The sequence below is a fragment of the Rhinoderma darwinii genome, chromosome 1 (assembly GCF_050947455.1).
Source record: "Rhinoderma darwinii isolate aRhiDar2 chromosome 1, aRhiDar2.hap1, whole genome shotgun sequence".
NCBI classification, from domain to species: Eukaryota; Metazoa; Chordata; class Amphibia; order Anura; family Rhinodermatidae; genus Rhinoderma; species Rhinoderma darwinii.
Genome location: NC_134687.1, coordinates 229,257,323 through 229,272,863, shown reverse-complemented (window position 1 = coordinate 229,272,863; position 15,541 = coordinate 229,257,323). Strand labels below are relative to the sequence as shown.

Below are 15,541 nucleotides of genomic sequence, written 5' to 3'. Positions count from 1 at the left end.
TACATATCACCTTTTGACAGCAGTCAGACTCTCCATGAGCAAATAAAGAAATGTGCATCAATCTATACATGGGATTGTAGAGTCCATTAGGTGGTCCTTCCTTACCTGAATTTGTTAAGCTGAGCTTATTAGGAAGTTTTTTTTATGCTGTAACCACCTGGAAAAAAATGACTAGTGTTTACCTATTTATGACTTTATTGTTGTCATGCTTTTAGCATAAGATGATTTGTTTAGATATTTATTTTATACAATTTTCCTCTCTGTTGACTTGAGTGTCAAAATGATAAAATTATAGTTAAAATAGTTTATTATACTATTATACATTTCTGTCAGCTCCAATGTGACCATATGTGGCACTTTTTTAGGCAATGAGATCATCGGCATGTTAATGGTAGCGCAAAATAGTCAAAGGAAGGCTATAAAATGGTGCAAGATGCTGATCTCTTTATACCATTATAAACAAGAAATAAAACATGCAGATTGTTATGGTGGACAGTTTGGAAATATTCTTTTAGGAAAACGTAGATAATTAGTGTAACATGTCTTAACTATGAAGTATATCATTTTGATTTGACTGAGTTTTTCCACTCTAGCACATTTCTTCACTTTTCTCTTAAACATTGTGTGTGGGCAATTTTGTTAGGAAACATTTACATCTTCTGATATTTATGGGATAATGTCAGTTTTTACTTCAAATTCCACTGGTTTAGTACAGACATTTTCTCCCTACAGGGTGTTATGACACCAGTGTCTATTTCAGTTCTGTGTGGAAAGGATGTGAAATACAAGTGGGTGTATTAATTGGAAAATGAAGCTGTGTTAATGGGTGGCATTCCCTTACAGTGTCTTTGCTAGATGTGAACATTGTGCAAATGGCATGGAATGTGGCCCCTGAATGTGTGTGTGTGTGTGTGTGTGTACATATATATATATACATATATATGTGTGTATGTGTGTATATATATACATATTTGTGTATATGTATATATACACACAGTGGTCCCACAAGTAACAATATTAATTGGTTCCGGGGCGACGATTGATACTTGAAAATATTGTAACTTGAGACCATAACACTATGGAAAACAAGGAATTGGTTCCAAAGCCCCCAAAATGTTAACCACAGATAAGAAAAAAAGACGAATTAGCAGATATCTAGTACAGATAATGCAAGCTCTCACATATAAAAGTCAGAAATACTGTATATGCTAGAGGCTGTAAATCACTTTCTACGATGAGGACAAGAGCTTCCTTAGGAGCCTGCAATATAACATGGTGCCGCCCTCACCTGGTGTCCAAAGGAGCAACTCATTCTGGCGCAGGTAAAGAGCAGTACAGGACATGTAGTACTGTACTGTAGAGTGGCGCTACTAGACAGCCAATCAGGGCATGCACTGCATTTCAACAGGTGTTTTACCACTAAAATGCCCATGCTGTTTGGGCTGGATCTTTCTAGCAAACTTCTGACATGTCACTATGACACGTCAGAAGTTTGTCAAACGTTTAGCTACACTTTAAGGCCTCATGCACACGAACGTAAAAACGCCCGTAATTACGGGCCCATAGAACATGTCCTATTTCAGGCCGTAATAACGGCACGGACAGGCCCATAGAAGTCTATATGTGTGCACCCGTAATTACGGGAGCGTTGCTAGACGATGTCATGGGATAGTCAATGTCCATGGTGTTGAAAGAGTTAAACGATCTGCAGTAACTCTTTCAGCACCCTGGACAGTGACTACCGATCACAATATAGATCAACCTGTAAAAGAAAAGAGGTTCATACTTACCCAGAACTCCCTGCTTCTTCCTCCAGTCCGGCCTCCTGGATGACGTTTCAGCCCATTTGACCGCTGCAGCCAATCACAGGCCAATCACAGGCTGCAGCGGTCACATGGACTGCTGCGTCATCCAGGGAGGTCGGGCTGGATGTCGAAAGAGGGACGCGTCACCAAGACAACGGCCGGGTAGGTATGAATTTCTTTTACTTTTACTGCGGAAAGGGCTGCCTCTTCTCTCTATCCTGCAATGATAGAGAGAAGGGGCTGTCGATTAGTGCAGTGCAATTTTGCAGCGAAAACGTGCCCGTAAATACGGGTGGAATACTGGTGACACCGGACCTGTATTTACGGGCACGGGTCCGTAAATACTGGTGCAATATGGGTCGAATACGTGTGACCAAGGACCCGTATTTACGCCAGTATTTACGGGAGGAAAAAAATAAGTTTGTGTTCATGAGGCCTAAGTCTGTGTAGTTATCAAAGTTCTTGGATAGTTCAGTATTTTTCTATTTTGACATTCTTGGTTTTGTTGGTGGACATACAGAATGACTAAGCTAAGATAATCAAAACAGTTTAGGTTGACTAGCAATCTTACTTGTCCAAAACTATAATCCACATATCACTGTTTTTGTATATGCAGGTCCTGTATGCATTTGTTGTAGAATTATACACTGTATGTAATCAGGATTTCCTGTCCATATATAGATGTAGCTTTGCTGAGATTGTCAACTGCTGCCACATAAATGAGGTTGACATTTGGTACAACACATTGTGATATCATAGGAATTCAGAAACTTAACTCATTATCATAACCCAGTGAGTTATAAAGATGCAAAAGGAATGTAACCCTAAAAAGGTTTATCATAAATTAGAAGAACGCTGCAGGAAAAAACTGATATTTTGCATTATGCCTAGTGCGAGCCCTGAGGTGGCAGTGCACGACTCAGAGATTTAAACAACATCAAAGATAGAGGTCATCCTCTGCTTTTTCAGGGACTGCACTAAGCATAAAATAGTGTAGCAGTTTATTATTGCTTTTATTATTATTATTGTTTTATTTTTCTCTAAAATTCCCCTTGGATGCCACATCACACAAAAATGATGCAGGCTTTATTTTTCTGTCCTGATGGACAATAGGATTCAGACGGATCCTGTTTATTTGACAATAAACTTCAATGATAACAGGATGCAACCGCAAAGGCATTCTTAAAGTGTACCTGTACTTTCATAAAACTTTTGACATGTCAGAGCAACATGTCTTGATCGTGGGGGTCCGAGCAATGAGACCCCCTCCAATAACTAAAACAAAGCGGCAGAAGAAAGTGTAAAGCAAGTACCTAACCAAACTATCTTTGAAAGATACAGTTTATATATATATATTATATATATATATATATATATATATATATATATATGTGTATATATATATATATATATATATATATATATATATATATATATATATATATATATATATATCCTGTTAATATAATTTATCTTGCTTGTTAGGAAGAATATTCTATCATTTTTGGCTTCTTAAAGGGCATTGTATTTAGATGTATTCTATCCAACAAATCTATTTGCTGACAATATAGGAGTATTCTAGATTAAAGAGAACCCATCACTTCTCCTGACATGTCTATTTTAATAAATACTAGTATTCCTATGCCATAACAATTCTGGAACATATTTTCTCAGAACTCTGCATTGTGCCATTCCTCTGTTATTCCTCCTATACATTTATGAATAATTTGGCAACTGGGTGTTACCATTCCTCTTGTCAAATAGGTGTGTCCCTGCTCAGTATTACTCTTTCAGCACTGATTGGACAATGTCAGTCTGAGTAGGGACACACCCCCAACTGGTAACACCCAGTTGTCAATTTATTCATACATTTCTAGCAAGCATAACAGAGTAACGGCACAAGATAGAGCTTTAAGAAAAGATACTCCAGAATTGTTATTTCATGGGGAATACTTTTATATACTAAAATAGACATGTCAGGAGAGGTTATAGTTCCTCTACAAAAAGAAAATTGCAAACCTATTCTCACCTGACGAAATCTATGTCCTGACCTATTTCCTGATATAATACCATGGTAAAGTTACTCCTTTAAATGTCATCAGCCTTTGTATGAATGAATAGTGTCTTTAGGTGCAAGTATCAATCACAGTACCATTGGTTAAAATGATGGTCACCAATTTATAGTGAAAGCAATAATGTAATTTTGTTAATAACCACCATGTTAGGCCACCATAGACATCTGAATAATAACCTACTAACCACTGTCAGGCTTAAATTTACAAAACTACTTGCTAAGTACTATAGTTAAAAATGTATGGCCACATATAGACTACATTTATGTATATATGCATTAATTATAGCCACATTATACAGTAAAGATCCTGAAGACATATCTAAAATATTAAATAAATAGATTCCAAAGCTAAAACACGATTTTTTAATTCCCTGCCGCACCTTCCATTAGTCTGCAGAAATTAAGCAAAAGGATGTGTCGCATGCTTGCAGTCATTGCCCACATTTCATTCAGATCAGCTATTTTGTGATTTCTAACTCACCCACATTACCTTCAGTATGGAAATATGTAACTTTAACATTTCTATTTTAATATTTCAGTAAAACATGTGGTTACTACTGCTGTGATATTCCTTGTAACAATAGACATCTCGGTGTATTGTCTCCCACCCTATCATTATTTCTGCTATCAATCAGTCTACGTTTACAGAGCTTGCTTTACGGGTGGGGACGACGACGATGACTTAACCTCTTTTATTCGAAACAAATTAAAACTCTTGCAATGGTTTATCGAATAATAACATGTGTGTATCTACCATTATGTCCTGTACAAAGATAATCTTGGATTAAGGCTTGTACTATTTCCATCTCACACAATGCTGTCTTACTGATGGATAAACTTACAAGAACAGCAGGATGGAAGAAACAGCCGTTAGGAAAAAAAAGTGCCTCTCAGGGGAGGACTCGAATATCAGACCTGCTAGGCTCTGGGTCCTGCCTCTATAGCTACCCATTTCCATCTCCTCCCCATTGTAGCCTGGTAACATTGCTATAATTGACTGCTGCGCCGCCTTTCCCTATCCTAACCATAGGGGAAGGGTGAAAAATCTGAAGGAGAGAGAGATCATAAATGCTGCCTGCCGTCTCCTCTTTGATTTGATGGCCTTCATTCCTTCTAATTGGATAAAGTAGGAAGTGACTGTTAGTACTGTGATGCTCGATGCACTGATTTTAGTCAGACCAGCCCTGCAGTGGGTGGGGGAGAAGAATCAGAAGAGAAAGAAGAACCTAAGTGATAAGGTACGTGACTAGTAGAGTGGATAAGGAAAAGCCTCCAGATCTAAAGGCGAAAGAAACAAGGATGCTGAAGAGGACCAAGCCAGAGGAAGAGAAGAGAAGGGAGTAACCTCGCAGCTTTCCCTTCCTTCCTATCAAGTCCCAGCCTGTAATAATAGTGTTTGCAGGCACCTGCTGCTCCGTAATGATTCAGCCTCTTTCACAACAGGATGATATTGCTGCTGTCTCATCTACTGCTGCTGTTACTGCCGGTCTTACTGCCCTTCTTGCTCTTGCTACTTCATAACATCTATATTCTACCAAGCAGATACCATCATCACATGCTCCAGGTGAGAACACAGCTCTTCACCCTTGGCTACTGGCTTACCTAACTAACTCATTGACAACTATGAGTATTCAGCTCCAACAACTGAACTGGCAGTGAAGAAGAGCATGAAACGTTTTAATATCCGCCTCCCTTTGGTTAAGAAATATTTTCTTGCACTGATCTTCTGCTTAGACTATGCATTGATTTGCAATGTAACATGCAGCATAGTTTCCTACTGTATTCACTAGCTGTAATGGTAATGGACCGTGTACAAGTTCCTGCTTTACTAAGACAAGCTGATTGAGATTTATGCCTTTAAGATGCCTGGGGATACTGCAGAGGGTTTTCAGAATCACTGCTCTGAGCAGAGCTCTGACCCCCCCTCTACTGAACTTCAAGATGAAGGAAGCGTGCCAGAGACTCAAGCTGAGGATGGAACTACCCAGGGGATAGCAGGCCTCGCTATTACCTGCTGTGTGTGCCTGGAGGCAGACAGACTGAGAATCTGTCTTAACTCAGAAAAGATCTGTATCCTTCCCATACTGGCATGCCTGATAAGTCTCTGCCTTTGCATTGCTGGCCTTAAGTTTGTCTTTGTAGACAAAATATTTGAATATGACTCTCCGACTCATTTGGATCCTGATAGAATAAACCAAGACCCCATTATTTATGCTGACTCCGCATCAAGTACATTGGTGCCATCGTCTATATATACTCTTCCTTTTGTTATTCCTACTACCGAGACTAAGGTTACTGCGGAAGTTGGGACCTCACTTTTACCTGCAGAGTCTACTTTTAAGCCATTGCCCACTGACAGTAATTTACCAAAAGCCACTTCAGTGGAAAAAGTGTATCAACTTTCGACTGTAAATAATTTAGGAACTACAGAACCGAGTACAGTGATCACATCAAGAAAAGGTAAGTATTTTACCAATATCTATGTCAACTTCTTTCTGTCATATATTATCATAGTATTACCAGGATTCAGTCAGCCTTCCCCAAATTTATAACTAACCCTGAATAATGGATATTTTACCAATAAAACAGATTTTATTATTGCGTTTGTCTTACAAATGATTTTGACCGGTTTATAAGGATTACGGATTCAGATTATTGTTGATAGATATACTTGGAATAAGGGTTGTTGCTGATAATACGTTATCACTTCATCACCCTTCACAACACAAACCTCAACACTAACTAGGCGTCAACACAAAAATGTATAAAAGACTCAACAAAGGTGTGTGTTGTAACCTGAAAATAGAAACTCTGCGAGCAGGAAGCACCTTAAACTTTTCACACATCCAGATATATAACTCCCTTTCATGGCCTGTAAATAAAAGACCTGCCACTGTCTTGGTCTTTAAAATCTCCCAGGGATCATTCATTTTGTTCCAGACTTGAGTGTAGCCCTTAATTAATATTGCAGTAAAATGATGCGTTTTAATGTGCTGAGTACATGTAATAAAGGCACATGAAGCTTTTTAGTCGTATAGTATTTTAGCCATATTGTGTTGACCTTAGTCATATTGTGCCCTTCTCTTGTGTTTGTTTTGTGTTGTCATTTATGCAAGTATGTAATCATGTGAGAAATAAACCTGTCTGGCATTCAACTTGTAAAGACGTAAGTATCAGTGAAGGTTTAAGGGCACTCTGTCAGATTCCTTCTCTTCACGAGGACACAGATATGTTTAAAAAAAAGTGTAAAATCTGCAATTTTTTACTGCATTTTAGACATTAGAATTTTTATCACATTGCAGATTGCAGTGGTATTCTGTAATGATTAATATAGGTGTAACATTTTCTCTACCTACAGTAGTTTTTTTTTTTATAAATGCGTCATTCTAGCAGAGAATAGTTAAACCTACCCTCCTGAGTCATCCTAACTTGAGTTATCATGGGGCACAAAAGAAGTCCAATAAAAATTCAGTTCTGCTACATATAACTATGTACACACATATAAAGCATAAGCATTGTGAGTACCTAACATACATATAAAGTATATTTATTGAGAGTAGCCAATGTGCAACAGATGTAAAATAAAACATACCATAAAACACCCAATACTAATATACACAAATAGATACACACACAGTAGCCTTGTCATGTTGAATGAATCTCTACATTGTTAGCAGGTTCCTTGTAAATATATCCTTCAAGGTCATAGCCCGGTAATGTATAATTGATTTTATTTTATTGTCGAGGCTGGGGGGAGGGAGACAGATAGGAAAATAGAAATTGAAGTCAAACGAGGTATAAGGAGAGTTGATACACACATTTTATGACCTAACACATATTTCATAAATGTGTCTATATAGTGTATTGAGAACATTTTTGACGCTGGTGTACCGCACCGGAGTAGACAGCTAAAATTTAATGTCTCAGTATACTTTCATTTTTCCTGTCTGCCTAATGCCTTTGTGTGCATTATTAATAAGCTAAGTGGAATGCAGAAAAGCACTGCTGAATTGTGGGCTTCCTGCTATCTACATTACAGCGATTGTGCTGGTTTTATAAAAAAATATTATAGGTAATAGTATTGGAGGCAGATTTCTTTTAAAGAGATGCTACTGGAATAAAGGCCATAGAGCACTTCAGTAACATAGCTGGATTTTCAATTCTGGTTTTCATTGTCTTCTGGATATATGGGAGTGCCCCACCACGTGTTTCAGGATTGCTGATTTAGTTTTCTATTAAAACCATCAGTATTAAATATTACAATGGATAATACATCAGCTTAAAGAATCTTGCTTTGTGAATATCTTATTACTGAATATGAATTGGCATTATTCTTCAATCTTTGCAGATGTCAAGATTGGCATAGTCTACTGAAAGATCAGTTTCTAACATGTCATTTCGTAATAATACGACATAGTTTATGCAATGCAAAGCGAAAAAAGAGTTTATCTGATCTATTACATTGATGCTAAAAAAGGCTTTTGTTTCAGAAATCTGATTCAGAATCAATATTGGTTAGTAGGGACAGCTGGTCTTAAACATAAGTAACATAATGTAGACCGGGCATGTAAAAGGCTTCAATGTCTCCACATGGAATATTGTATTAGGACTAGCCAATAATCTACATGTGAAAAGGACAGGACATCTTACGAACAATACTATTTGTGGTCCATTTTTATGTTTGACAACTGATGTAGATCACTGGGAGACCAAGGAAGGACAAGACACAGGGGACAGAGTAGAAACCCAAATAATCATAGGTCAGTTATGTACTGATGAAATGGGCCCAATTCCAAGTTTTGCTGTGGGGCCCTATGATTACTTGTTAATAAGCCCCTGGTATTATAGAAACTACAGTTATATACTGTAGGAACTATCAGAATCTATATAATACAGTCAGCTTATTAACCACTCTTACTTATAATGAAAGCAGATCCCGAAATAATATTACTTTTTTATTATTATTATTATTATTATTATTATTATAATTATATTAGGAATTCGCTCGTTTTTGAGTTCCTTAATTTATTTCTTTACAATTAAACCTGATATTTTCTCTCTTCTTCCCACACACATCAAAAGCATGTAGATTTGTACATGTATATTTATAAATATACTATTTTGTAAATCAGATTCTAGGCCTTATGCACATGGCAGAACCATTTGCACAGAGCATGCACAGAGACAAACGTAGGCACAGTGACTCCATCTGTCTTTGTGCATGCTCTGTGTACACGGTTCTGCCATGTGCATAAGGCCTAGAAGTGAGTAATGAGTGCACCCTTCTTCCCACACACCCATGATGGGTGCTGTATTATAGCTTCTTCCAACTCGGAGGTTGTATATGTAGATACAGCCTTGTCACCCATTGCATGACACAGGTTGTTGCTATGCAACAGGATAAGCGTGATGAACACAAAAAATAAAGAAAAGGACTACAACAGTAAATAAACCAAGGTATTCATGCACATATATTTAGTATATTTAACAAGACAGTCCCTTTAATACATTTCTATTTTAAATGGCTTCTTACTAAAATTTCACTTTTAATGATAAACTTGCTAAACCTATGATAACCATGGCAGAAATTGCATCATAGTATATCTGATGCAACATCTGGTAGTAGAATATCCATTTCATAGGGGAAACATATCCCAAGTATAACATATTTAGATTTACATTATAATATATTATATATTTGTAAACTGAGTGTGAGAATGGTTTGTAGAATTACATAAAATGAAAAGACCTGTTTTATATATTTTTTATATATTATACTTTTGCTTTGTTCACATTTATTTACATGTGTATGTCCTATTCAATATGGGGCGTCGTGTGTATTTAATAACTAATAGGGAATATAGCATATACTCTAATGAATATAACATCTCTGTGGTCTCTGGATGCCCTCTGCCACCGATTTACTAAGGGTTCATTGTCAACAAACCTTTCAGGGCACTGCCTCCCTTCTGTTACACGTTTCAGGCTTTAATTAGTTTTGCTCCCTTATGATTTAGTAGCTGTTTCCTTGTAGACAGCTGGTTGTCTGTTCGGAAGACAACAGGATATCTGGTAGTTGAAGAGTTAACTTTAGGTCAATTAATGTGCCAGGCAATAAGCGACAAAGTTTATGTAATAAGTGTGTGCAAGTCATGGGAATATGGATGGCATGCAAACACTTCAGCTAAGTAATTGTGTTATGACATTGCAATAAATACATTTTGGCTTCTATCAAATAACAAGATTAGATTCAAACTATATTATGGAGTTGTTGAAGGCATTTTAGATATTAAAAACTAATTATGTCTTATAGATACTGAACTAGTGCATGTTTTACAGTCCATTAAAAAGCCTCCAAAAGTCCCATACTAGAAGTTGGAAAATAGCTTAAGCCCCCCCCCCCCCTCTATGTGAAACGTCTCAGCTCTTCGAGAGGGTCATACGAAACACTTCCCTCCAGCCTTGATTCCTAAGAACCAAGAAGAGCTCTATATGCTGAATGCTTCCAAGTTTTTGGACAGCTCGCCTTCTGGTTGGTGCTTCGGGCTGCCATTTAGTAGTTGACCACGTGCTCAAGAGTTCGTCTTTTATAAAACATTGTACAGATGTCTTAGTCTAAGGCAAACCGGTCCAGGTGAATGTGTTCAGTAGTTACCTTGGTGTTCCCCTCTGGTGGGTTCAATGCGACCATATAAAATTACATTGTAGTACTTCTTGCACACAAATAGGCGGGTGTATAGAACTTCCGTAACTGAAGATTTAGAGAAACAGAACACATGGAGATCATTCTAAGAAAAAGTTGTCCAGATAAACCCCTTTAAACCTGTCATCTTTACTAGCCCCAATTATTTCACCTATTGCCCCCCACCCCACCTACTGTATTATAGTAGAATTATTACATCTTAATATATCTTTAGATCATTTTCTGTCATGCCATAATGACATTTTAGAAGAAATGTTGGGAAATAGGAACTTGGATCGGTATTGGATTGCTGGTAATCTTTGGCAGAATTCTCAGGCTACTTTACAAGTATGGATCAGCAATTGTTCAGTATGTTGATTCTATCACCATGCTTTTCATTCCTAATTGCTCTATACTAGATTTATTAATTTTAGTATTATGTTTAACTGACTTTTTAGGCTAATAGAAATAAAAAATAATTCTAGCCAAGAGTATAAGACTGTATTACATTTCTTGCAAAACTGTTTTTAAAAAATTGGAGCTGAATAGTACTATAGTTTCTATGCCAAGCTAAGCCAAAATTAATTTGCTAAGTTATTTGTAGCCAAGAAGATAATGGAGAAACAATACATGTTAAATTTAAATAGCTAGTATGAGTGAAACATAAGGGATGAATAAACAAGTGTTTGTGATGTTTCTAAAAAATAATAATATGCATGCATAATGATAATAATAATAAATATTATTCATAATCACTATTACTACAACTAATGATAATGATAAAATGTAGCCATTTCAAATAATAATAATAATAATAATAATAATAATAATCTTCAGAATTGCTGGGGTGTTGGTTTGTCAAATATACCGAACCATTAGACACCTATATATACACAAGTATACACAGTTACTGTATATATACAGATATATACACACATGTATATTTGCTTACTGGCTTCACAATGGTTACTGAAAATCACCCCGATATTCAAAGCGTACTGTGAACTGCCAAAGAACCCCTGTGGGTTAATTGCTGTTCCCAGGTAAATTTCTGCTCATCTGACTTGGGACAGTTTTTGTTGCATAAGAGATTATTAGGAATTCTGGACGATAAATTATAGGATATTTAAAGTATATTCATATGCAGCAGATTTGTTGCAGAAATTTCTGCATATAACCCAATTTTTCTGAATGGCGTTTGTAAACATTCCATACATCCTGCAAATACAACCCCATTTAGATGTTTTAGACGTTTTTTTTCAGTTACAGAAATCTCAGCAACTAATCGGTTGCATGTAAGTATACCCTTAAAGTGCAATTTATTATGGTTCTTACTATTTTTTTTACTACCACCACTATTATTATTGCAGACAAGCCTTCCATTGCCTAATTTTCTTGTGATTTGCATGATACACTGGGTAAATCCCCTAAGTCTGGGTTCACACGTAGTTTTTTGATGTGGAAACCGCGCCGCAAAACTCGCCAAAAACCGTCCGAAAATGCCTCCCATTGATTTCACGGGAGAGAGAAGGGACATGCCCTATCTTCGCGCGGTTACACCTCTGAGCTCCCATTAACATAAATGGGAGGCAGAAAAAGCGTATTTCGCAGCGTTTTATGCCCACGGCGATCAATGGCTGCGGGCGAAAACGCTGTGAAAATCGGCATGCAGGCAGCGGAAAATCTGCCTCAAACTTCCAAACAGAATTTTGAGGCAGATTTTCCGCCTGCAAAAAACTCAGTGTGAACCCAACCTAAGGCTATGTTCACACGGGGTATTTTGCCGAGTTTTTTGACGCGGAAACCGCGTCGCAAAACTCGGCAAAAATGGCCCGAGAACGCCTCCCATTGATTTCAATGGGAGGCGTCGGCGTCTTTTTCCCGCGAGCAGTAAAACTGCCTCGCGGGAAAAAGAAGCGACATGCCCTATCTTCGGGCGCTTCCGCCTCTGACCTCCCATTGACTTCAATGGGAGGCAGGAGAAAGGGTATTTCTCGCTGTTTTATGCCCGCGGCGCTCAATGGCCGCGGGTGAAAAACGGCGCGATAATCGCCGCGAAAGTCGGCGTGCAGGGAGAGGAATATCTGCCTCAAAGTTCCAAACGGAATTTTGAGGCAGATATTCCTCCCCCAAAATACTCCGTGTGAACATAGCCTAAGAATTGTTACAGGAGTATTATTAGATGGTTGCCTGTGCGACTAGTGAGATACTTTAACTAAGTTATGTAACCCTTTATTATGTTATAAAATAAAGATGAAAATATTTTATTATTCTGCTTTATATCAACCATAATATTTAATGTATAAAACAGATAATACAAACGTCAGCACTATTCTTCATAGTTATTTCTTGATAAATCCTCGATATAGTAACTTTCATTTGACCTGCATTTTGCTCAGTACCTGGCTATTATCTCTGTGATTGTAGTACTTGAGGTGTAGCTACTTTGTTGACATGTTTGTCACAATTCTCGCATTCGTAGCGACGGTGCACCGTATTACAACTTCCTTCCATGACTGGGAGGTAGCTATAATACTGTCCATAGCCACTATGAATGTGACAGCGTTGTACAGTATGGAGCAGTGTAAGGAAAGAGAGAGATGCAACCTTGCCGGATCGCCATAACCTCTTCAACAGCTGATCGGCAGGGGTGCCAATAGTCAGACCCCAGTCAATCAGATATTGAAGGCCTACCCAGAATCTGGGTCATCAATTTTATCTCAATGGACCGCCCCTTTAGCATGAATATATAATATTTTTTTGGGGAGTTCCCATTGGTAAAATGGTTGGCAATTACTGCTCCAACCATTAGTTTAGGATGGTGAGTGAATTTGCTGCCTTGATACAAATAATAGAACATTTCTAGATCAAAGGATTTGGACCTTGGTATATAGTATTGGTATATAAAATCATACTTGGTCGGGATGTGAAGCTGGTGTTTAATTGCTTTCTTCTCATTTGACATTATGAATTAAGCCCATCTCACCGGGACAAAACAAGAATAACCAAAAGGCTGGAATGGGCAGGTTTACTAGATTTTTCTGTATTCTGTAAAGACCTGACTTTAGGATAAGTAGAGCCAAACAAGGGAGATTCAGGAAACCTACAATGGTGTCACATAAAAGCTTAGTACCAATATATTATACCCCTATAATGACCTAGAGTTATAAAGTAAATGGAGTGCACTTAAACTGTATGCTTAGGTCAGTTCATGACAATATGTTCACAAACATATTTACCAACATACATACATACATACATACATACATACATAGAGTATATCTTTTACCTGCACATTGCAAGTCACCATCCAATTGTTGCTCCTGAATAATGAGGCTAAAAACTACATACTGACTATGAACCATTGTTTATTGAAACTTGAGAATTTTTTTCTTCCAAGGAAAATGAATTATCTGGTAGTGAAATACTAGGCAGAATGATCATGAATACCAGCTGAGAAAATGGCTACCTACCCTGTCCGCAGTCATTGAGTCCTTCTAGATATATTCATTAGTCAAACGTCAATGAATGAATGTTATACTAGAGGAAATACTTGACTAAGATACAAAGGTCCTTTGGGAGATTTCCTGTTATCAATAATCTCTTTGCTGTAATGTCCTGCTAATTGAATTGTTTCTTCTTTCTGAATATACAGTTCTTATCCAATCTGTGCTGTACTGGACACATTGGTATTATAGATTTAGCCAGTTTGCCAATACGTAAGTGGGCAGGAAATATCCCGTACCCATGGCAGCTGTTACATTTTGCAGCTTGTTGTATTTCCGCATTGCATTTCTAGTATGTTCCCCCTTTAGACAGGCTAGAAATAAAGACAGTGATTTGAAGTGCACATTAACATGTACAATCCTGTTCCAATGATTGATGTTCCTCAATGATCAATTATCTTAGTACAGGGCTAATCTATTTAGTATTTCCAGCTTTTTAGTGCTTCCATTACCTCCCACCTTATACCAGGGGGTATTCTATTTCATAACCTGCTGTATATGTTTGCTGACATTAAATTTAAGTAAAAAAAATGTTTTATTCCTGTAATGACCAGACAAGCTCATAGATAATAGAAAAAGTTTAATGCATAAAAGGAATTAGTTTTCCAAAAATATCAGTAATTGTAAATTACAACTCATTCAACATGAGTATTAATGTAAGTCTTATTGACGATGTTACACATTTCTGATCAATAATCCACTCCCTTTGTGTCTGTGAATAGTGGAACAAAAGGTATCATAAAACTTGTTACAGAACATCTCCTACAATCCATCTTGGCACGTATATTTAGACATTGTGGCACCTTCATGTATGATTGGGTGCAACGTTTTGTCGCGTTAGATATTTTTTCCTTTAGGGCTAACAGAATTTAACAGCCAGTTATGAGATGTCATGTCAGATTACTACAATCATAACCAAAGGGACATTACAAAAGGAACACGACTTCATGTTCTGTAGAGACTCGTCTTCCTATTTTCTCTATATCAGCAAATCTTTGTACTGATATATGATTTAGGGATTATCTAAAAAACACTTTTATAAATTAAAATATTCATATAAAGATCTTTATTTGGAAATGAGTTCACACACCGCTAATTTGTGGTTTGTTCTGATCACTTCTTTTTATGGAAAACTAGGAATGGACTAAAATTTGAGGCAAACTTAAGTGACGGAGGTGTGTGAACCAACTGGTCGCAAATATACAGTAAATGTAACTCATAATGATAATTCATGCTGATATTGTGTCAAATAGCAACAATCAATGGTTTGTTATAGCAACACGTTTCTGCATCTTTAGCCACACTTCAGCCTGGTGGATTAACCTCCTGAAATGTTTAACATACATTCCATATGTCAGCATTAGCCTCAGTAATTCTACCTGACAAATGGAAGGTGTATAAATTATATTATATCCTGTTTAAGTCCGTGTCACCACCAGTTAAACAGTTCTATCAAGAAGGATATATGTAGTTG

General features: G+C 37.2%; 2 protein-coding genes across 8 annotated transcripts in view; both read left to right on the top strand.

The window, feature by feature from the left end:
- The window catches only part of NRG1 (neuregulin 1), a 725,774-nt gene that overhangs the window by 656,461 nt on the left and 53,772 nt on the right, over positions 1 to 15,541 (top strand). For 3 of the 7 annotated variants that reach the window (XM_075862135.1, XM_075862142.1, XM_075862118.1), the window contains exon 1: positions 5,514 to 6,339. The exons of the other annotated variants lie outside the window; for them this stretch is intronic. In XM_075862135.1, the coding sequence (XP_075718250.1) occupies positions 5,742 to 6,339 (598 nt within the window). In that variant the 5' untranslated portion in view covers positions 5,514 to 5,741. Of the gene's footprint in view, positions 1 to 5,513; positions 6,340 to 15,541 lie in introns of those variants that run through there. 7 annotated transcript variants of the gene reach the window in all.
- LOC142759695 (uncharacterized) lies at positions 4,913 to 5,490 on the top strand. The gene has a single exon (XM_075862157.1). The coding sequence runs from the start codon at positions 5,324 to 5,326 to the stop codon at positions 5,483 to 5,485; it is 162 nt and encodes a 53-aa protein (XP_075718272.1). The 5' UTR covers positions 4,913 to 5,323; the 3' UTR covers positions 5,486 to 5,490.